The 24,314-nt window shown below is 43.6% G+C and overlaps 1 protein-coding gene across 1 annotated transcript in view; it reads right to left on the minus strand.

Annotated features, from left to right (window-relative positions):
- Nucleotides 1–1,574: 1,574 nt before the first annotated feature.
- LOC105282898 overlaps nucleotides 1,575–24,314 on the minus strand; it is a 102,323-nt gene continuing 79,583 nt past the window's right edge. The window contains exons 5-6 of the mRNA XM_026975307.1: nucleotides 22,629–22,872; nucleotides 1,575–2,504 (exon numbers count right to left, since the gene is read on the minus strand). Of these exons, the coding sequence (XP_026831108.1) occupies nucleotides 2,335–2,504; nucleotides 22,629–22,872 (414 nt within the window). The 3' untranslated portion in view covers nucleotides 1,575–2,334. The remainder of the gene's footprint in view (nucleotides 2,505–22,628; nucleotides 22,873–24,314) is intronic.

Genomic DNA, 24,314 nt, shown 5'->3' on the forward strand with positions numbered 1-24,314 from the left:
TTAACTATTAATCTATTTCACATTTGCACAACACAAGCAACCCTTTAATTATACTTGCGCGCGGCTGCAAAGATCACGAAACTTTGTGCAAGAGTGACCACACGACGCGAGAGATGCAGCGATAATCCGAGCAGAAAAACGGCACGGCAGGGTATCAAGGGTCCAAGAGGTAGTAGTTTGAATCAAGGTTTTCGCAGACCACGTGCCACGCTGACGTTAAGGAGCGCGCTGGCCGCTGATACGCGCAGCACGTCAGACACGTGCGCGTGCCCCGCATCCAGCATCCGAAGTTTTAATTTCCACGACGACGACGAACCGAGCGGACCACCACCGAGCACCACTCACCCTCGTTACCTCGCTCCTCCCGCGCTGTTTGATTAATGTCAATTTCACGGCGCGATTGCAATTACATTTCTGTCTTCTTTACCGTTCCCGCGGTATATCGCGGCGCGCGGTATATTCCGTCGTTATATTCTGCCACGCGGAGAGACGTAATTTACCGGTGAAAACGCTTACAAGCCCGGTCCCTGCAATTTGCCAATCCCTTTGGAATAGCTAATCCGTCTAATTTCACGGCTTCAATCTCACTCTCCTTTCCGTGTGCCTGATCGTCCTCGCCGCCTTTGCTACCCTCTTCTTGTCCATAACGTTTTATTCCGCTTTCAGCGAGGCTTCCGACACTGTTCGTCGTGCCGTGTTGTGTTTCTTTGATAAAGTACCGCGAGCCTCGTGGAAAGTAGGACGGAAAATTGTACAGTTACGTTAAAATTGCGCGTGGATGTCAGTCTGTGACGCTCAAGATGACTCGTTCTCATTCTGCTCGCGCTTTGAAGCTGGAAATAGTAATGTCAAGCTTATTCTTCATTATCGTTGCACAGCCAAGGCTGGACTCACTGTGACGTATTGTACAGTACAAGGGATCTTCGTGCATTCTCTCTTGAAGGGAGAAGCGCCTTGAAACGTCAGGCATCCGACGAGATTGGTCCAATTAGGATCCACGTGGAATCGAGCCCGTGGATAGTCATATTTCTGCGAACGCCGAAAATGGGACGCGTTTTCGTTAGTAAGAAACGCAGCCGGATGATAATTATTTTTATGCTAAGCCGTGGTGCCGCGCGGAGGGCTGAGGGCACTTCGTGTAAACGCGCGCGTGCTCGCGTAAAGTGGATAAGTCAATGTTAACTCGCTTTGAAGGTATGAAAGTTTGAAAGCATCCCTACTTGGACTTGGATTGGGGCTCAGCTTTAAAAGCACGCGGGCCCGAAATTATCTTATACTGTTTGCCCTGCTCCTCGATCGTGAGAGTTTGCGCCGTGAGCGCGAGATATACATGCAAATGCAAATACGCCGGCGACGAAGATACTGCAGCGGAATATATGATACACGGTGACTGGCGCAACAAAAAGCCGTAAAGGGAAATGAAAGGACGCGAATAAGGGAACACGTACTTACCTCGAACTCGAGCTCGTACGAACTTTCAGCGTAACAGTTATCCGGTAAGTGGATGTGTGCGGAGGAGTAGCTTGACGCGCGTCTGCGCTGACTTGTGAATTAACGAGGCCGAGAATCGTGAATACAGTTAATATTATAATTTATTACAATTTGTACAGATTACAAATCGGTACCTATCTTGATGCGTTTCCTGTTAGACATCATAAAAGGAGCGAATATTGAGCAGAACGCCGCTCGTTACTGCGCTAACATTATTATATATTTATATATATATATGTATATCAGTTACCATAGTTACCCCTGTATAATCTATATCTTTCGACACTTGGTGAACACTCCGACCGCTAATAAATATCGCATTCGCAACGGCCGACACGTGCGACGTGAACCGTCGGAGAAATTCGAACGTAAAACATGCAAACGGAAGTCGAACCCCCACCGCCTCGCTCCTTCACTAGACGTCGAAACAGCTGTCACCCTCTAAATCCGATCGTGCGACACAATTCCGCGCGTTACTTTGTAAATGCAGTAAACATCCCCGTCCGTCCCTTGCGGACAGCTCTCCGCTTCTCGTCTTCGTCTCGCCGCGCTCCGCTTGACAGCGATCAACAATTTACATGAAAAGACAACGTGTGTAAAGTAATAATTGCGTGTGTGAGAGTTAATACGCGCAGCAGCCCCGCGTATTCGATTCCGCTAGCGCATCGCCGCTTCCCCGCCGTTCTTACAGGCTCCTCGAGAATAAAAATCATCCGTTATTCGACTATCTATTCTATACATAGTAACATACATAACTGGAAGCCCTAGACTACTAGGTTTTACATGGACGACGTAATCGGATCAGATAGTGGCAGCGATATCTTCATGGTGGAGGCCCGCGAGCTACCTGCTGGCCGCCGGCTCGCTCCTCGGCAGTACATTCGTTATCGGGAGTGCCGTCATCGTCAGCGATGTCATCATCAGGAACAGGGTGGCCGCCACCGTGGCCATTATTATCGCCGCGCCGCGACTACCGTTCCAGGGCCAGTTCTGTCCGGCACATCCGTTCGCCCCTGCTCAACAGAAAGTAGTCGCATGTTAACGAACCGCGATAACACCGCGGCGGGGTAATGAAATTTTATGGAACGTGTCGGTGTAGATCACGGCCGAAGTGCACCTCGCGCCCTCGCGGAGTAATAGATACGATGTTACCCCGAACGGGGTGCGCGACAAGTTTAATTAATACCCGGCAATGGCGGGTGGCGGGTGGCGGTAAAAGTCGCCGTGGAAGTCCGCGGAATCCTTCCCCCGCGCCGAGGAAAATGTAAATTTGAGAACGAGCCTAAGAAAGTTGCGCCCAACTTAAGCATCTTTTCAACAAGTTCTCTTAGCAATTACGAGCGCTACGTAGATACTACGCAGGTACCTACGACGGCTAAGTAATTTCATTCGATGCGAAACGGGCAGACAGTAACTCGAGTTGTTGATTTCACCGGTGCGTATTAGAAATATGGTTGAGTGCGAGTTGAGAAGACTTAACTTTGTCGTCGCAGTCATTCGCGATAATGGACGGGAGCTTTATGTGTCTGGGTAATACGAATCTCGAAATTGTGGGAGAGAACGAGAGAGACAGTCGGCTCATCATTCTTATTAACTATTTTATTTTTATTAATTATTTTCGGAATCCTCCCCGTGGATATAAATGATTATGTAGGGGAGACCGGTGTCAATTGTAACAGGTGTCAAATGTAACAGAGCTTATTTTAGAGCCACCTTATATAAAAACACGAAGTAGCCTTCATTAAGTAATAAGAGACAACTTCGCATTACCGTCCCGAATGTGGTCATCGTAACGTTCTTGTTGTCCACGTTATCCCCAAATTTACGGAAATTACGACCAAAAGTAAATATTCTCTCACAAATCTTTTTTGGTGCACAACTTAGGTTACTGTATTTATTCAAAATTCGATAACAGCCCATTATTATATGTTGCCTGAACTATCTTATTGTGTAGGTTAGATATTTTAGGTAAAGAAACATATAAGAAAATAACAGGATAATTTCGGAAATGGCATAGAGGTGTCTATTGTAACACGAAAAACGGTGTCGTTTGTAACATCCTGGGATGTTACAATTGACATCTATACATTTACTTCGTATGTTTTAATATACATTTTTTGGTAATTATTTAGCTACCGGGTGAAAAATGGTGAAACCAAGACCAAGAAAAACCGAAAGGGGAATAATCTGCCAAACATCTCAGCTGCACTGATAAAAATGTTTCTTTTATGTATTAATTGTCTCTCTGATTAATATTTTTGTTTATGTTTCACTTGGTTTTTAGAATTTCGTTTTGTTTTGTTCTTATTGCTTTATTGTTCGTTTATTTCATTGTTTTCGTTTCATTATTTCAATGTTTACTCGATATTATTTATAATAAAAGTATTTGTTACAATTGACACCAGCCCTGTTACAATTGACACCAGAGAGGTGTCGATAGTAACGCTCGTCGCACTATGATAAAAATGGAATATATTTCGAGACGATTCCCGATAGCTATATTATAAAAATCTGATAAGTAGCACCAAACTTGAAGGTTTGTTCCAAAAAAAGTGTGAAACAAAAATTGCGAACGGTTTACTGAAAAAAAATGTTATTGAATTTTTGTTACAATCGACACCGGTCTCCCCTAATGTTTATTCACATCTCGAGCTTTATGAGAGCATGCAGGAACAAGCACGCTTTCATTACGACAGCCAAGAAATCCTTTGCAAAAATTACGATTCACCGTCTCTTAGGTAATATCTCGTAATTTCACGACTGCTCTCTGGCCGGGTCTAGCATATTATACGCTTCGTTCGTCGTTGTAAGCGTTCTTAAAACGTTAACGGATTTGAACGTTGAAAGTTGAAGTAAGACGAAATTGAATGTAAAAGTCGAAATTGGTTCTCGGATCTAGCTTACGGTAGCAAAATTTAGAACGTGATTCCGTTCCCAACCAGTGGACGTATTTAATTCCGGCTAACCAATCCCTGAAATGGCATTCGTTAATATCGAAAACCGATTTATTCCGGCTTTTCAGTGCCGCGCGGGCCGATATTAACCAGTCGCTATAATTCCGGAACACTGGTGTTTTTTTTTCTCTCTCTCTCTCTCTCTCTCTCTCTCTCCTCCGTAAGATCTAGCGAGTGTCCTCTGAAAAAGGTTGCCGTTATTAACCGCAACGGATGCGGATGGCTCTTTTAGAAGAAAGTCCCGCGTCGGCGGATGTCGGCGGCATGAAATAAAACTTCGGTAAAACGAGGCGAGGTAAAAGAAGAAACGCGGCGAAGAATCGCATTAAAGGCGACGTCGCGGCTCCGCGATTAAATTTTCAAGAAAGAAGAAGAGTAGCAGCACTGCAGAAAGGAGCCAAGCAAACCGGGAGGGAAAAAGCAAATTACCGGAAGGGCCGTGCCGGTCGCCGTCGGATAACGTTGGCAGGAAGATGCAAAGAACCTCGGCAAAAAGTGCACGATAGTAATTTCCCTCGAACGAGGAAATAATTTGAACGGTTGCGCTCGCGAAGCTTCGAAACGAGCGGGAAGTCCGCTCGTGCTCGCGGCGCCGTAAGAGTTTCGTCCATCTTTTCGCGGATCATAATTCAGCTATGCCGCGCCACACTACTACTATCTACAATTTTCAAATGAGATTAACAAGTTGCCGATGCTGCGCGCTCTAATCGGCTTTGCGCGTCACTTAAAGTCGACTTTCACTGGGCTCTGCTAATCAATTTACGGATAGCGACGAAAGTATTGCGCGAATTATAACGAAAATTAGAGCGACTTGGGTGTTTCTTTCCTTTCTGCTTTTTTTGCGAAATTTAAGTCGGATTCTCGACCGGATATTTTAAAGATATAATCTCACAATTTAAGGTTCTCCCGCTTGACCTGTCGCGAATCCAATTAAATGAAAATGGCACGTACGACATAAACATCGCGCAGTGCAACGCTGGTGCTTGCATCGCTGGTTATTAACAATTTTATTTCTATATTTATATCGCGAGGTTGTTGCAATTACAACGCACGAGAAAATTCAGTACGAAGATATTGCGAATAAAGATTTATAATTTATCCCCCGATTACGTCGAAAAATTTTCTTATTTACGATTTACCTAATTATCGGTTAACACGGAGCGTCATTGTATGCACATTTTCGTCGAGACTCGCCAGTTGTATTCTACCTTTCGCTGGTTGGATTTAAATTGGATTTATCTTATTAATGAGCGCATGATATATTGCAATTACGACAAATATCGAATCAACAATAATTCTTTCCTGCGCACACACTTATTATTGCGTGGAGAAGCAACAGTCATTAATTGTTGCGGAACATTCGTCTTCGTCCGTCAGGTAACGTGATAAATTTACCGACATTCAGCCTGCGTATTTCTACACTCATGGCTCATCGGATTAATAAACCCCGTTGAGGACTGCCACTTCCAGTTATGAGAAAGCAAAAAAACAGCACTTGCGAGATTAATACGTCTACTTGAATAACAGCAAGTCGATTTAGCCGTATATTTCATTATGTCAGCAGCGAGAAAATACGCCCGGAAATCTGGCTGTCACAGAAGCACGTACAACCGTGAGGAAGAATTTAAAATAACACAAAAACCCTTTGCCTCATCCAATGCCTCCGGTGTGTCCGGTGTGTGTTAGCCCATTAAAGCTTTCGCACATATCCTCAAGAAATGACGTACATGCTTTACTTGAATCTCTTCGTCGTTTCAACACAGACATCATCAATTTTCCGATTCTCCTCATTATGCAATCATACTTTTACTCTACCCCCTCGAAAATGGCATTTCGCATTGAATCGAAAGAATCGCATCGATTCTTTCCGCGAGCTTATTCCTTTTGCAATCCCCGATCCACGTCGGCAAGACTCTGGACACTTGCCAGGGCTGGTAACAACGTGCTATTTATTATATTTCGTTATTACATCCAACAAGAGGGAGAGAGAGAGAGAGAAAGAGAACGAGAGAAAACGGCTAACATCCCGCTTGATCACTATCTTTTTTTCCTGCCGCTGCGAGAGACGTCGCAATCTGGACCATTGCTTCTTAATCACCCTGTGTCATCGCCACTTTACACGCACTCTGACAGACCCTAAAGGTCTCCGAATGTGTTCCCCGATAATAAGAAATTTATGAAAAGCGTAACAGTAGTAATATCAATCGAGAGCAAGACGAAGAGATCTACATCGCGCGTCACGATACATTTGTAGATGACAACAAGACTGATCACGACTGCGACTTCCTTCAATGGAACATTGTAGTCGCGCATGCGGCCGAAAAGTTTCGCGCGAGGAAAGGATCTGATTCCAGCGCGCGACGTGTTCGTAAATGCCTCGACTTTACGGCTGACGGTTTACGACTTTTGGTAGTACGTGCATCGCGACTCATATTTTCCTCGTGCTTTCGCCACGCGCGTCATTCGGTCTTCTCCCGCTTCGGCTTCGGAGTGACTTGGGAACGAAGCGGAGCTTGTATTAATAAGTGAAAAAAAACGGAAATAATTCGTGTGATTTCTCGCGCGGCGAGCTCGCTCGTCGGATCTTCGTGCTTAATCTTTAAATCGCTCGATGAAGTTTACGCGCTCCGCGAAACAAACGTTATCGCGCGGTGTATATCAAACTGAGGAGAGCTTCCTCTCCTTCTTCTCTCTCTTCTTTCACGAATCGGACAAGACGAGGAGCGAGAGCACTTGAAGATTTAGCACAGTTGTTTCTACTGAAAAGCGCTCCGGTTTTTCTTATTTAACTTTCCTCCTTCTTCACGGGGACGTTCTCCCCGAGACGCGTCACAACTTTCGTTCGTTGATATTAAAACAGGTTAACGTTAGGTTACACTTCCGAGAGGAATAAGGAACTCGCCACCAACTCCATCGATTCCGCCGTGTGTTCGCGGCGAGAGCGTCAATTTTTAAAAATGTGTACCCAGGGGAGAGAGAAAGAGAGAGCCGCTCGTACGCCCATACGTTCACTTTGCGTTCACCACTGCAACACGGTATAACGGATATTGCCTTTCCACGTTCCACAAGACACAACGCCATCGCGACATCCACGTCTGCGAATAGACTTTTTACGAGTCCGGCAGGAGCAATGGTGGTCTGACACGTCGGGCTTTTTATTGGCGAACCGCGCAAAATATCTTATTCTCGCTGAAAGGGGATGACGATCGATCGAGTGTATATAATTAGCGGACTCATAATCTCGCTCGCCAAATTAATTGGACGGCTTATCGGACAGTCGTTGGCGGCTCTTAATTATAAGAATGACGACGTCTCACGTCGCGCTCGGGAAATTATTTCGCTCGCAACGCCGGACGCAGGACGTAATTTCTGCTTTCCCACGTCCGCTTTTCCCTCGTGTATGCACGTGTCGGCATGTGTGCGTACGCGCGTGTGTGTGTATACCTACACATCAATATATGGGCCACGGAACGAAGCATTTGTTTCGCGCGTTCGATAAACCATCGGCCATCGGCTTAACTCGGAAATAATGCTTGCTCGTTTGAAAAATTACTTTGTTAACGACACGTTCGCTCTCCAGCTGTCAATCGACCTCCGCCGCCACTTCATTCGATGGGCTACCTTCGTTACGGTTCACTTAGCTCGCGGTAGATCGTACTCGTGTGTGCTTAACCCGTTACCCAATTAAACCGCAGACCGTTTGCCCCCGTTTAACTTTATTATCGCGTTACAATGGTGACTTGGGGAATCCATGAGGTTGCGTTACTTAAGGTAAACACTCCTCGCCGAACCGGCGAATTATTCTTTGCTTGATCGAGGCTCTCGCAACGAAATAAGATGTGAAATTTTTCGGATGTGTACCAGAAAAATATAAGAGAATATTAATATTCGAAAAATGATACGGAAATAATAACGCAACGCGAGAAAAATGATACAGAAAATACAGACAATGTAAGATTACAAGAGAAAAAGCCTGTCTACGCCAGGTAGTCCCTGGACCGAAATTAAAGATTTCAAGAATTTTCCCATTACCTGGGGGTGAACCCCCATCGCCATGCGAAATTTGGTGTTTCTAGCATGTCGGGAAGTACCCGATCAATTCAACGACAGACAGAATAGGTATTTTATATGTATAGATAAGTAACACGGAAAATGAAATAGCGAGAGAAAAATAATTACGATACGTGAAACTTCACGGTTCGTCACGGTTCTGCTGCATGCGCAAACGGCGGTCTCTCGAGAACTAATCGCTTCTTCGCGAAGTACCGTGACAGCACGTCGACTCCAAGAAGCGTCGTCGACTGTGACGTCGCTGTCAACGATGCAGAGAAGATCAGTGGACCCGCACGACGTCGTCGACCCGGATTCCCACGTGACGACGAGCTGAAAGTAACAACGTGCGCCAACAACTATCGCTGACTATTGCAACGCTGACTATTGCCTTCGCAGTGTCACGGCAAGGAGCGAGTTACGTGTCGTCCATGTCGTTCCGCGTCCGCTGTCGGGTCGGGTCAGGTCCGCTCGTACATTCGTGACTCACGCGGGGGTGAAAATCGCGAAATTTCATCGTCACGACGCTCGTCCCTGCTCCCGGTGGCTTCGTGACGTCCAGCGCGTGTGGGAGTTTAGCGTTTTGGCGGGTAGCCAAATTATTTGCCGGATCACACATACATATGTATGTACGTAGCGCGGGTCGGCGACCCGTGCGCTCGCGGAACCCCCAATTTCCCCAGCGCCACGACCTCCGGCTACCCTCCTCGATCCATCGAAGGTAGGAACCAAACGGGAGTCGGCGTTGTCGGCGTCTCTCTGTCAGGATGCATTGGGGATGCTGCATCGCGACGTTGCGGTGAATCGGCCGGTGTCGGTGTTGATAAACGCGCCGAATCGAAGCGGACAAGGAGAAGGATTTGCAAACGGGTATACATGATAAGGGGGATGCGGGAAACGTGCGGGAACGAGCCACGGCTCGCCCTCTGTCAACGTCACTCGTCGATGGCTCCCTTCATAACAATTTCGATAGCGGTCGAGCGTAATTACTGCTCTGACGAGAAACAAGTTTTTTTCTTCCTATCCTCCCTCCCCCTTCTCCCGAAATGACTGTATTAGTTTCGGCTGCTGATCAAACGTAACTTGATTGAAGCGGAACGTGATTTTAATCTCCCCATGAGATCACGCCACCGAACGCGAATTACCTGCGATCGAGGAGACAAAGCCTCCCCGCAGCGAGATGTGAATTCTGGTATTTTCGCGATTTTTTGCAAAACTCTTCTAGAGTTTATTAATATTTTGGGCTTCGATGTACATGTAACGTTTTCTTCTTTTTTCTTTTTTTTATATTATTCATTGATGCTTTGACGTTTTCCATGAGTAAATCCTTAGGTCATCGTCCGTGTTTCACGATAAGTAATAACCATGTCTCATCACTTGCAGATGCTGACTGATACAGAGCACCGCGTAAGAATTTCACGGAAAGCGCATGTACATCACGATAAATCCTTTTGCGGAGCATAACGAGAAACTAAAGAGAACAAAGGATCTTTATGCGATGAAGAATAATGGAAACGGGCAAATGAAGTACTTCGTCTCGTGAATATGTACGATACAGTTATCGCGCGACTGTCGCGAAGGATGATCGTGCGCCATCAGATAAAACAGGATATATTGCATCGTGCTCTCGCGACAAACTTGCTGGTCGATTTTCGAGCGGATCTAACCGCTTCCCGTTTCGGAATTTGATTTCCATTTCTGATAACTCATTTCCACGTTCAATCAAGTTGCCAATCGGCGAGTTACTTGAAATCGTTTTGCCCTGATTGTCAGGACACGTAAATTTCATCATGCATCCCTGCGCGGTTTATCGAAACACACACATCCCTTTCTCTCTTTGACAGTGATCTACTGCAACGGTTCGTTAAATTTTTCAAATCACGTAACTCTTCCTCTCTCTCTCTTCTATCGGAATCATGAAAATATATCGCAAAATAAAATACTGCGAAAACGCGGATTTTCAGGAAGTAACGGTGCTGGAATGCGAATCTCATTTTTGCTTGGACTTTCAGGCAGGAAAATATTTTGACAATCAATGCGGAATACCGAGGAATTTTGCGAGAGGCCAGCGTGCAATTAGATTCTCGTTGGGCTAGGGTCGATCTCAAATTGCTCAAAGAGTTTCCCCCGCAGAGAAAAATTAGGAAAACCGGACATCCGGTACACAGAAGAATAGCATGTACTCCCGTACTAGTCGGCTCAACGTAATTTGCAGTCGATAGACTCAGACTGCAGCGAATTTGCACCTGAACCGATAGTACAGCAAGACAAAGGACCGACGGCTGTCGCAGACGCTATTATTTGCATGTAAATGAAGCGTTTATGCGCGGAGAAAAAAGTTCGGCTGATGATTGAAACGACGCGTCGACGAAACGGCGAAATACCGATTCTTGGATCGCACAGAAAAGTGAATTCGCGATCGCGATTCGCGGCTCCGGAATTTTGTGTCGCCAAGCCGGAATTTCATCGGAATCGAAAAAAGTACAATAATTGCGGCCGGACGACGCGGCGAGCGATCGATAATCGATAAAACCGCGAAGAGTTATTGCAGAATTTATCATTAACATGATAATTGATGATGTTTTCCGGTAGGCGCGAGATCGTTATTTATACGCATATAAATAATCATGAAGCAAGGGATATGCATATTAACACGGTGCATAATTGATAAGCGTTAATGGATTGATCCCTAATATGATTACAGCTGATAATTAAGTATGCAATATTTATTGATCAATATTGGTACAGCTATTATGTACCGCGATTACATAGACATTGTAGGGAGTGCCCGGCGTTTCACGGACCAATTTGTGAAAGAAATTCGTTCTGTCTCTCAGCCTAACAATAATGCAAAGTGTTTTCTGAATTTACTGTTTATATTCGCTGACGTATGTAAATGTCACTCAAAACATTTCTGCTAAACAAGATAATTATTTAATGGGAGAAACGGTATTTTAAATAATTGTTTAAATGGGAGAAACGGAATTTAACGATATTCCGATTATACGATTCGCCATACAGGCTGGACTGAAAAATATGAAAAACTTTTTTATGTTAAGATTAAACGTTGTTCACTTTATTCTGTCGTGACGCGGATATTACATCAGTTATTCCGCTACATACACATTTATCACAATTCATCATCGTACAGTATAAATTGTCTTCTCTGTGCAAACGAACAGAAAATCTAAGAGGAGCTGCGTACGGAAACTCGAATAACGAGCAAGGGATTCCGCTTTGTCTGTTTTCCTCCGCTTCCGTGCGAGTTAGCAAATTGAGCAACTATGATGCTCATCGAAGCATTTCGTATTAGTGCACGTTTCGCCGTGGTATAATGACAGGACTGCATTTTCATGCCGCTCTGTGCAACTTGCACGGTTCCTCGTCTGGTGATGATAATCTGAAGTCACGAGTAATATTCGCAAAGCGTGTTGTATAATATCATAGATACGCCAACATTACCCTCTACCTTAGCATCATCATGTTTTATTTATTTCTTGCTATTCTCCATTTACAATATTTTATTTCCATTATACCTACTGTATTTTATTCCTTCAGTTCTCTGACTACCCAGTTAATTTCGAGCGTGAATCCATGGCAATATACAGGGTGATTCGTATAAAGTGACCGATTTAATTATTAGTGAAATTTGAAGACATATGAAAAAAGAGTTTATACCGATATGTTCAGTACAAAGGGGGACACCATATAACGGATACGATTATTTTATGAGTGGAGGCGTTGAGGACATTTCAAAGTCAACTTCTTTTTTTTAATGGGATGCTGTATTTTTTATTTTATAGGATAGTAGCCCTTTTTAATATAAATTTAATGATACATTACATAAAAACATTCAAGGTCAATCAAGGCCAAAAATACATGATAAAATAAAATTCAAATGTATGATCTGTATATCCGTCTGTCGTTCGCTTTGGCTCTCAGTATGTCTAGGCCTATGTTTATGAGCTGTGTTTTCTTTGGAAACTGCTATCATAATGTTATTATTACGAAGAGTGTAAGGACAAGTGATGCTTACAAACGTTGTGAGTGCCAAAGCGAACGCAGCCTTAGTATGAGATTAGTCGTAGCACTGAACGTAATGGCTAATTACAATAATTCACAAATTGTAGACATTTTGATAACTTTTGGCGAATGTGGAAAAAATGCAGCTGAAACTGCAAGAGTATTAAATGAACGATATCCAGATCGACATAGACATAATGTCCGTTCAATATTACGGATTATATCACGAGCAAGACAATTCATCTGTGTCGTCGAGTTCAAGGTCAAAACTTTGAACATTTATTGTGAAGAACAGAAATACAGATCATACATTTGAATTTTATTTTATCATGTATTTTTGGCCTTGATTGACCTTGAATGTTTTTATGTAATGTATCATTAAATTTATATTAAAAAGGGCTACTATCCTATAAAATAAAAAATACAGCATCCCATTAAAAAAAAGAAGTTGACTTTGAAATGTCCTCAACGCCTCCACTCATAAAATAATCGTATCCGTTATATGGTGTCCCCCTTTGTACTGAACATATCGGTATAAACTCTTTTTTCATATGTCTTCAAATTTCACTAATAATTAAATCGGTTGTATATGTTAATTCTGTCTCGTACATTAATATATATTATATACGAATATTTTATTTTATTTTTGTTTAATATCTCTATAAATGTAATTAATAAATATAAATAAATGTATAAATATAATTAATAAAGCTATTTTCACTTGAATTATTAAAACCATCACAATGTACGGATGACATAGCAGTCGAGATATTAACAGCATATCTGTATCGCAGAATCCGATACGATCTCTCCATTAAGCAACGTGATCTTCGCAGCATTCGTCGAACTTTTCTTTCGTGGAGTCTCACGATTCGCGGCATTGTACACGTAATGATACCGGAATCGGAGAGGAACATCTCAACGCGCTCGGCAAGCGAAAGATCTCCGAATCGGCACGCAACCGACGCGACGTCGCCAACTTACTAATCGAAGCGAATCTCTTCCGAGAGGCTCTCCCCGGTCTTTTTCTCTCCTCTCTATGTATGTAATCGCTTTTTTCCTTCTCCCCGGCACCACGAAACTTTCGCTTCGTATACTCCATCTCGCACCGTTTCTTCTTCTTTTTTTTCGCAGCCCTTTCCTCACTTTGCAGACTTCGACATTCGCGCGCACGCCCGGGTGCTTACTTCTTACTATTCCAGGATACCTTCGAGAGCACGGCTGCGAACTCGCCTCGCATCGATAATGCGAAACGTATATCCTGCCAATGGGATAGGGCCGTGTCGGGAGCGGAGGCGAGCCGATTTCTTGCAGGAAAAGGACGAGGGCGGGCGGGGGAGGGCAGCTCTTGGGGTACGACGAGAGGAAGAAGAAGAGACGGAAGAAGAGGACGGAGGCAGAGGGGAAAAAGGAGCACGCGGGCTGTCTTCTTACCGGAGACGTATCGAGCTGCGATTCCTTTCCAATTCTGAGGACAGGACGAATCTAAAGGGCGCCGGCAGCCGGAGATGAATATTAACGACTACCTGGCGGCGCTTCGCTTTTCGTGGAAATGATTGGACATAGATACCGACGGAATTTCTAATCCGCTCGTTCTTATTTACTCGCTCACTCGGCTATTTCCGAGTGCCGGGATATAAAATATTCTTTCGATCTCGGGGATTTTATAACCCCTCCTCTCTCTATCGATCTGATACAATCAAGTTTTTCATCTGACTCTCCCGCACGAGAGAGAGAGAGAGAGAGAAGGAAGAAAGAAAAAAATAAATATTTTTGTGATATTAAACGATATCAAACACAAAACTGAATAAAATATGTGGAATAATGTTAAGCTTTCGCTATTAACAGAATCGGCAATGCAAGAGAAGTGAGGATTAATATATAATATATATATATATATTTTAATCCTCATATATATATACAGGGTGTCCCGGGTTTTAACCGACAAACTGCGAGAGCATATTCTACTAGTGGAAATAAGAAAAAATTCTTATATCGAGTTTGCTTAGAAATGCTTTATTACAAAGTTATAAACCAATATTGAAAAGAAATATGAGATAAGTAACAACGGATTTTTTCACAAAAATAAAAATTATCTACGCAATGATTTAGTGACGCATTTCAAAATGTTGTCCTTGCACATCGATACAAGCTAGACATCGACGTAGTACAGAATTTGTTACAGTACGACATTCCTGAAAATTTTCTTGCATCTCAGTAACTGAATTAGTAATTCGTTGCTTTAAATCTATCTGGTACTCTCCTGTTAAGAAATCTACGTTGATACTCTCGTACGGCAGCTCGTGCATTTCCGTCACAGAATCCGTACACGAAATGAATATCAGTGTATTCCTCATTTGAAAACACTTTTGGCATTCTGATAGTAATTGCTAGTTCACACGACGATTGAAATGTAACAGCTACTGTTGTGAAAGTAACAATCATACTGAATCGTTTGAACATAGTGAACATGAATACATGTGAATACACGTAACATAAACATCTTCGACCTTCCAAATTCTACACTATGTTCCGTTGTTACTTATCTGATATTTCTTTTCAATATTGGTTTATAACTTTGTAATAAAGCATTTCTAAACAAACTCGATATAAGAATTTTTTCTTATTTCCACTAGTAGAATATGCTCCCGCAGTTTGTCGGTTAAAACCCGGGACACCCTGTATATATATATATCTGTTTTATTGTTTCGTCATTTCGCACATATATGCCGGTTTCTAGATCGATACTGTTAAAAGCTCCTCGCTCTTGTACACGTGCACCGTGCCCGATGGGTTTTGCTTGACGGAATATGGATGCGATGGAATTTCTAATCTTCCGGCCCCACCATATTGTCATACCGCGTGCACGTTATTATCGGTATCGATCGTAGATGGTAGACCGCTTGATTTTCGGGTTGAGCAGACGAGCGATCTCAATGCGGATTATAGACTGCCATACCAATTCCATTGCCCGACCGCGCAGCCGGCCATGCAAATTTTCGTGAGCCGGCAGCGCAACCGGATATGCAAATTCATCGGCGAGGAGGAAAAAAAGGAGCCGCGGATACGTGCGATCGCTCGACTCGACTCGAAACTCACTACGATTTATGAATTATGATCGCTCCGGGTATATATACCATTCCTACGTCGCACGTCGTGAAAAAACCATTTCTCTATTTAAAAATAATTCAGTATCGTATCGATTCGATACTATGATTTATAAACGCGTCCGTGTGTTTATAAAATTACGTTTTCATTCGCGCGACCGCAGTCCCGTTTTCCAAGAGTTACGTTTTGTCATGACTCGCAGTTTTCAGGATTTAAATTTTAATGGATTATTACTCAGCAAATTTAATCAAAATTTGGTGAAAACAAGAACAGCTAAAAAACGAACATTTAATTTCGTACGAAATATCTGTATGACAAAAAATTTTAACATACTCCTCTCCCGCTCCTTCATCCTTCGTTCTCTTCCTCTCTCTTTTTTTATTCATTTACACGTAAGATGAAATTTCCTTCTGGTATCTTATAATATTTTGTAACAGCTGTATAAATAATTCAAGAAAGCACGTCCCGTCGCGCACAAATTCCGTCATATTTACCCCGTATCTTCACGGCCGAACCGTGTCGACACAGCAACTACTTCGAACTCGGATACCCAGTCTACTCGTATGTACCAGACTCGCAAGCGAGTACACCTGCGTCGTGCCGACGCATCTCAGATTCGCCGATATACAGTCTCGACTGAAAGTAAGACGGACACTTAACGATCCTCAGTAAGCTAAAATAAAAATTACTTCTCACATCCACGTCATATAAAATAAATTTTTTAATTAAATATTATCTCAATTAGTAATCACCATCACTCAGATCGCCATCACTCATGTCAGATCGCTCAAAATTTCTCTGCGCCTCGCATGAGAAGCGAATCGCTGACTAGTCATACTAGCATCACGAGCGAATAGTATTAAGATTCGAGGACGCGGAATTTTAGTGGGTCTCGAGACGCCGACGTACATATAAAAGACGAGGGTTCGGCGCGGCGCGACGGGGTGGCGCGAGGGCGTATATCGCGCCGAGGGTGGCAAAAGTGGGCAAAAGTTGCGGGCGCGGGACTCATGCCAGTCCTAACGCCGCACGTTTACGTTGCTTTTACTGCGAAGTAATGGTATCGGCGACCGGGGGTAGGCACCGATGCCATCCGCGCGTCAATGAGATCCCCCGACCACCCCCTAACCGAAGGGTGGTTCCGGTTTCTGCTTGCAGTTTTATCGCGCTTCCTCGCGTGCGGGGTTTCTTGGGCGGACTCTCTCGTGAAATCTCCTGTAATCGTAACGACGTAAATCGTAAACGCGGATCGTTCACCGCGCGAGAACGCGTTTTCCGGGGAGTGTCGCGTATTCCCGGGGGTACCATCCGCTCGCTCGTAAACGACTCGCCCTCGTTGCGACTCACGGAGGTAGATTTTCCCTCCCTCGATGTACACAGAGGACGAAGGTTTCCCGTCCCGACTATGGGGGGATGAAGGGGAAAGAGACAAAGAGGGTCGATCTTCGATTAGCATCGACGAATGCGCTGCGACACGAATTGAGATTGCCGGCAACGGCCGACCTTTTTTTGCGCCGTCGAGCATCGACGTAAACTCTACCCGGGTAGAAATTTGGTCTGGCATGCCTGATCTAGCGTATGCCAAATAAGGCCCGAATACGATTTTTGATCGGTATACCGGATTCGGCATGCCAGATCCAATAATTATTTGACATGTCGAATATTCTTTTTTTCTGATTTACCAAGCGACCGATAGATGGCCAGGCCAAGCGTGACGTTCTCGCAAGAAACATTTGCTTATTACATTATAAATAACCATCTGGAAAACCGCAGTGGACTGAAAAAAATAAGCAGTGGCCTATTATAAATCATTAATATTAATTAATTGAGACAATTGTGAAGTTAAATTGTCGTTTTACGGGAGGTACGGGGGGATTTTGATTAAATGGTCAGAATAATTAATTTATATAGAATAATTGGCAGTGTTTTTTCGAATTTTATAGCATTGTTTAAAATCGGCAGTGGTATACAAAATTTTGAGTTGTGAATTCCCCCCTGCGTTTACTTAGGAACAGATACGGCAGACATGATCCGGTCCAAACTTGTAAAATGCGTTACACCCCTTATCCGGGCCGAATTTGGTTTACCGAATCAGGACCGAATGTCAGAGCCGGCATGCCTTACTCGGCCCTAACTTTTACCAAACACAATTTCTACCCGGGTAACGGCTCCTGCGGGAGGGCGGATCTTACTTTTGGTGACCGAAGGGCTGCTAAATATACTCGACTCGTCATAACCGTGCGTTATATCTTTTTCGAATGATATCTGTTTGCATCTCGCGCGGCTGTAAAATGTTTCACGGTGCTTCATCGTCGCCGATGTGATCGCCGGCGTTCTTGATGTCTGTTTAATACACGGAACGTCGTAAAATCGTACCGTAGATGCGAGTGACGAGTGCAAGCTTGTATTCCAAAGTATTCCCGTAGATATCGGCCGTGCACAGGCGCACGCAACACGCCCACACGCGATGGAACTCTCGTGGCACGTTAATAAAAGCGGAGCGTTAATTGCTGAATTCCTCATTGATTAATAGCGCCGGAAGGCTTGGCGGAGAGCAGGAGGACCTCCCAAGTGAGCCGACAATTTCAGGGACGAGAGAAATAGCTGGTGTCCCTACGGCGTCGGTCTTCATCCCGCGGAAAATAATCCTGAGTCATAATATCGGTGTCGCGCGCGCGCGCGCTCTTATTTTATTATTTAATATCTACCCGGCGCGCGATATTATCACGTGATAAAACGGGTGCGCCGGGGGTACATCGAAGCATTTCGTACTCTCGTGGCGGAGTTTTAATTAATACCTAAACGCTCACTCTACCTCTCTCTCTCTTTCTTCCGTTTTCTCTCCCTCTCCTGAATATATATTTTACATAAAAATGATTCTGCGGTGTCTCGTCTGTTATGCGGATAAATAGGCGTTGACAGCGCGATCGATATCGGCGCGTGCGAACGAGCGATTTCAATTACATTTTGTTACCTCTTGTAATGAGGCGCAGTTTAATCATCGTTAAAATTACGCGAACGAGAGAGATCTACCGCGCCGTTGTCCGCGTCTCTGTGTGTATAAATTGCTGTTACCGACATTGTGATAAATGTGCATGCCACTCGCGCGCTGATACGATGGCACTCTCGCTATTAACGATCTTTATGGTGTCAATCAAATAACTTGGTAACTCGGCCTTACTACCCCCTCCGTCATTGATTAATGGTTCGCGGCGAGGGATCTTCAGGAAGTTTTGCGGCTTTGCGCGCGCGCGCGGGTGCACGGAGGAAATATGGTGTGTATAACACGGCGCGCTTACACCCCTCTCTCCCTCGGCATAATCCCCTATTTATAAACCGCTCGGTAATTTAAAAATCTTTAGAAAAATTGCGCAGCTCTTTATCAGCCTTAAGTAAATCTCTACCGGCAGATAACGGAGGGGCGCCTGGAAGCCTCCCACTTTCCCAACGCTATCGCGAACACCACTTCAAAGGTGTTCTCGGATGTAATGAATGAAGTTCTAAAGCACAACGTGCTTCGACAGCGACACGGATGACCATATTGAATATAATTCTACGATTTTTCAACATTGTGCTACTATTATTTCTCTTATAGGTATAGTTCTATAACGTTAAAGTCTGTAACAGCATCTGCAAACTTTACCGAGAATTATCGAAAAAAAATGATTGTGAAGCGACAATGATTCATAGTTTTGCGACACGAATTCAATTTATTTCTGATGCAACCTTGACGTCGATTTCGCGTTATCAATTGTACGATTACGTATCGTAGAGATCACTGACGCGTTTGCACAAAGGGATGCTCTTGATGACTATGAGTCACCCTTTCCACAAAGGAGAGCGATTTGCTCCTGCAACTGCGCGAGTGCATGCGGGGGCGAAGCGCAGCGGGGTGGGAAATAAGACACGCATTAGATCGGAGTGACGGGCGAATCGCGCGGAGTGATTCGATCGGGAAGACGGATGTGATGCCATTTTCTGTAACTGGATAACGGTTGTGCTTTTTCAGCTGGAACAATCGCACAGCCCCTTCGGCTTCTTGGCGAGCTGCTGATACGGCTACGTAGGGCACATAACTGTCGCCGGGCGGCGTGATTCACGTGAAAGATCGCACACGGCTCGATACATTCATGGGGTCGCTGGGACCATAAATGTTATTGTCGCTGTTAGCCTTATTACAGCCGCTCCCGGAAATGTCCCTGCCAGGAAGTGGCCAGTGGCCTGTGCAGACACAAAGCGCCTGATCGCGCAAAATTGCACCGGGATCGAGTCTCAAACAATGCGACGCTAAATAATCGCGAGTCGCATAACATATTTTACATGAGAGTTGTATAAAGTACATAATTTCTGTGAAAAAGGGTTGAACATTTAATTTCGAGGCTATTATTAAGAATATTTTATTACTTATTATTTTTATTTTTATTATATATAATATTTTTATTAATATTTTATATAAGAATATTTTATTATTATTATAAAAGTCAAGAGTATTAATTTATAATCCTGATTGTTACACACGTACATCGTACATCACTAGCGACACGTTCAAATGCGTCGATCATTTTGACGTTATTCCGCGCGTTTGGTAAAAATCGCCGTTAAATGAAGAGAACCGAGAGCACGCGATGAAGTTTGTGCCTCGTTAAGTTTGAAGACGAATCGCGCGATTCAGATCGATCGGCGTACGGCTCACCGAACATTACGTTACTTGCGTATAGAAAGAGTATTTCTGCCTGTTCGTGCCGTCCCATTTAGCTTGATCAACAAACTTCGTTCAGTTCAATAGCGTTGCCGAACTCGTGAGCGCTCTTGACGGCCGCCAGTCGCGATAGATACATTGGACTAATGTTCGTTCCAGTTTCATAGTTTTCTGCTATCGGAGAGATGGTTGATCGTGTTACTATCTCAGTGCTGCATTGATTCGATGTTATGATAAAGTATCGATGTACAGGGTGTCCCATGGAAGTTGCTGAAAGTAAACGATTGGTTCTCCCCTCCATGACTTCAGAAAGGATCTTACGGTTAACGGTCGTTCATCTGAGTGTCCGCAGTTTTATTCTGATTGTGGTAGATGCAAGTCCGTGCGCGTCAAAATGAGTAATCTGACGACGGAAGAAAAGATTTATCTTGTCGAGTGCTTCTTTTCCAGAGGAAAAGTTTATAGCAATGCTTACAGGGGGTTTCGTACTAAATACGGAACACATAAAGTTAAGAGCGAAAACACGCTGAAAAGGTTAGAATTTATTATTTTTTTAAACGTATGCGTTACGTCACTCCATTTTTGGCAATAAATCTGCATTAAAATAATGTTTTGTGTTATTTTTATCAGAATTATCGATAATTTTATGCAGTATGGAACTATCCAAAACCGTAGACATGATCTGCCAGGTCCTTCTGTGTCTGTAGCTGCAGAAGAAAACATTGAAGATATTAAGAAGTATTTTGAAGAGAATCCAAATTCTTCCATTCGGAAAGCTGACCAAGCTCTTGAAATATCCAAAACAACGTTACACAGAATTTTAAAACATTTCCTGAAAATGCATCCCTATAAAATAACATCGCATCAATTGCTAACCAAACGCGCTATGACGAAACGTGTGGAATTCTGCAAAACGATAAATGGAATGTTTGAAGATGGAGAACTTGATGCAAAATTGATAATTTACACGGACGAAGAACATTTCTAGCTAAATGGTTATGTTAATAAACAAAATTATAGATTTTGGGGGTCGGAAAATCCCAACGTTTCCCTGGCTAAACCTTTACATCCACAAAAAATAACAGCATGGGCTGCGATCTCGGTAAAAGAAATTTATCTGCAATTCTTCGAATTAACAGTCACTGGTGAAAGTTACAAGCAGCTTCTTGAAACACAATTCTTCCCTCATGCAAAAAAAAGAGGCCTGGTCAGAGGATTTCATTTCATGCAGGATGGAGCGACACCACATCGAACCCAGGAGGTCTTCGAAACAATCGATAAAGTTTATGGCAATCGAGTCATCGGTCTGGGATACCCCAAATTTGCCCAGGGGGGGCTAGAATGGCCACCGTACTCGCCGGATTTAAATCCATGTGACTTCTTTCTTTGGGGATACATTAAGGACCATTGTTATGCCGGAAATCCAGAAACAGTGTCAGATTTAGTAGTAGCTATTAAAAAGGTCGTCAGCAACATTAAAGACGACATGTTAGAAAAAGTTTTCACAAGTTTTCGTAAAAGAATTGATTTTTGTACAAATTCAGATGGTGCACACTTTGAAAATATTTATCATTAGCTTACTTGATTATTAGCATATTTTTCATTAATAAAATAAACTGATGTACAAACATTTTGCTAAATTTTATTTATACCCATTAAAAACTGCAGACTTTCCTCTTTCCAACGCAATTTTTGTTTTTTCAATAACTGCATACGTTTAAAAATGACAGCTGATTAGTTTCAGCAACTTCCCATGGGACACCCTGTACGACTCAAAAAGTGTTCCCGCCACTGCTACGCACACGTTCTACCATCTCTTTCTCTTTCGAATCGATTTTCATGGCGCGCGCAGCTTAAACCTGCATGCTTGTTATGAGTTAAATGATCGCCGTTTACGATTATTGGCTGTGTGTTTTGCAAACTTCTTCTCATAAGATGAATAAAAAAGGAGAAAGTCTGTAGACTGCGAGCGAGACACACTTTAAAACTTTCCGAATGTGCGAGATTTTATTAAATCAACATGCAATAAATGTGCCGAAAGCAAAAATAACTGTTTTAAAATGTTTTGTGAGCAATCAAAGTTAGATCGAATTTTAAAGTATGCGGATGCCGTTACAGATTTTATACACATGCAATTATTTGAACTAAGAAAAAAAATAAAGTTTTGAAAAATCGTAGAATTATATTTCAATATAAACCAAATAATGTTGCAAACCCTCGTATTTTTCCGAACAACCATGATCCTCAGGCATGATAAGACCGGAATGGCGGAAAATGGCGCAACGAATTCGATGGATACTTACGGTGATCGTACGGTGGTGATTCGCCGGTGATCGATGCGATACGTGGCACGTCCTCGGTGATCTCGATGTCCGCCGATTTCCGATAAACGTCCGAAATGGAGGCTGTGCAGCGCAGATTCAGGCGTCCGCTACGGAACATGTTGCTGGTCACTCTGATCTCTATTAGCGACTTTGCAGATTGCATCTCGTCTTCGTGCGGAATTTGGTAATGCCACACTTTGTAATGCATACTGTCGTTCGCGATCTGAAACGATAAGCATCATCATCGAATCAGTGCTTATCCTGCACGTTTCAGCGCATATTTCTGAATGTACAATTAATAATTAAACATCCGATATAAAATGATATTAATTGTTTAGCTCTCCTCTCATTCTTCTTAATCCATATCTCAATTAAACGTTTTTCCCGTATTTTGAATAATTAAAGAAATTATATATTCTCTCTTCAGCAATGCCGAATTTATTATTCTAATCCGATTATTCTAACACGATATTGCGAATATTGCGCGGGAATTCGCGGTGACTGCACAACTCGAGAAATACCTCGTGATCGTACATAATTCAATCGAGTTGCGGACTACTCAATACGAGATAATTAATAGTCGGCGTTCGACGCTTGAGAGAAAACCCTTGATCGTTTATTCCGCGCGCCGAAGATCCGCGCGGCAATCGAGATACCTCTCGCATTTACTATCATATTCCACAAAGGGGATTACTATTGCTGCTTGCTGAAGATATCACGCGGTTATGTTGCTCTTAACGCAGATGAAGCTTGCCTTTTGTCTCACTACGTCTAATGGTAGCCTTTGTCTGCGCACGAGAATGAGATGAGAAAAAAAAGGGGGCAACGCGGAGCGGAGCCGGTAAGCTGAGCGGTCGCTCAGCGTTATTACTCCGAGGAACAAACGCGAATGCGCGCATTCATCGGATTTAGCCGCAATAACGCGATTCTACATGAAACGTGCACTATAAAATTTCATGGACTATAAACTTAGCGTTGACACGCAGATCCATCTCAACCGTTTTGGCCATGTTATCTACACCGTCGCAGACATCGCGCGAGGATTGCGGGCCCTTCGAAATTTCTTCCAGGTTTACCGATTTGCTTGACGCCGCACGCATATGTACCCACGCATACTCACTCGTGCCACTCGTGCTTGGGTCGTATCTGGGGAGCGAAGGTAGTTGAAGTTACAAGTCCCGCTTGCCCGGGCAAATCGCGCGTATCGCGGAAAATCGGGATTTAGAATTGCAGATCCGGATGTGTACCCGGAAGAATCCGGCGGAAGGCGGATTTGTGATCCGGATAATTCGAAACACGACTCGTAAATCCCGGTAACGGTATCACGGGCTCCGATCTTGCGCCGAGATCGTAAGAAACGGCTGATAAAATAGTTATCCTTCATGAATGCCGGTGCAATTTTTGAAGTGCGCGAGCGTAAGCGTACGTTCTCATCGTTTACCGATTAATCCACGTCAACGTCGTCCACCTTAACTAGGAGGGCCATAAACGCACGTACGATCCGCAATAAATACGCATGAGGAGAGCCTTATTTATGTATGTACAAGAGGGGCCACTCTCCAGAAGAATATACGACCGGGAAGAAACAAATTTGTCTTCGATCGTCCGCTACGCCATCGAAAAAGAGGAAGAAAGAGAGAACAAGGCGAGGAACCGGCAACTCCG

This window comes from Ooceraea biroi, chromosome 2, assembly GCF_003672135.1.
Source record: "Ooceraea biroi isolate clonal line C1 chromosome 2, Obir_v5.4, whole genome shotgun sequence".
Taxonomy (NCBI): domain Eukaryota; kingdom Metazoa; phylum Arthropoda; class Insecta; order Hymenoptera; family Formicidae; genus Ooceraea; species Ooceraea biroi.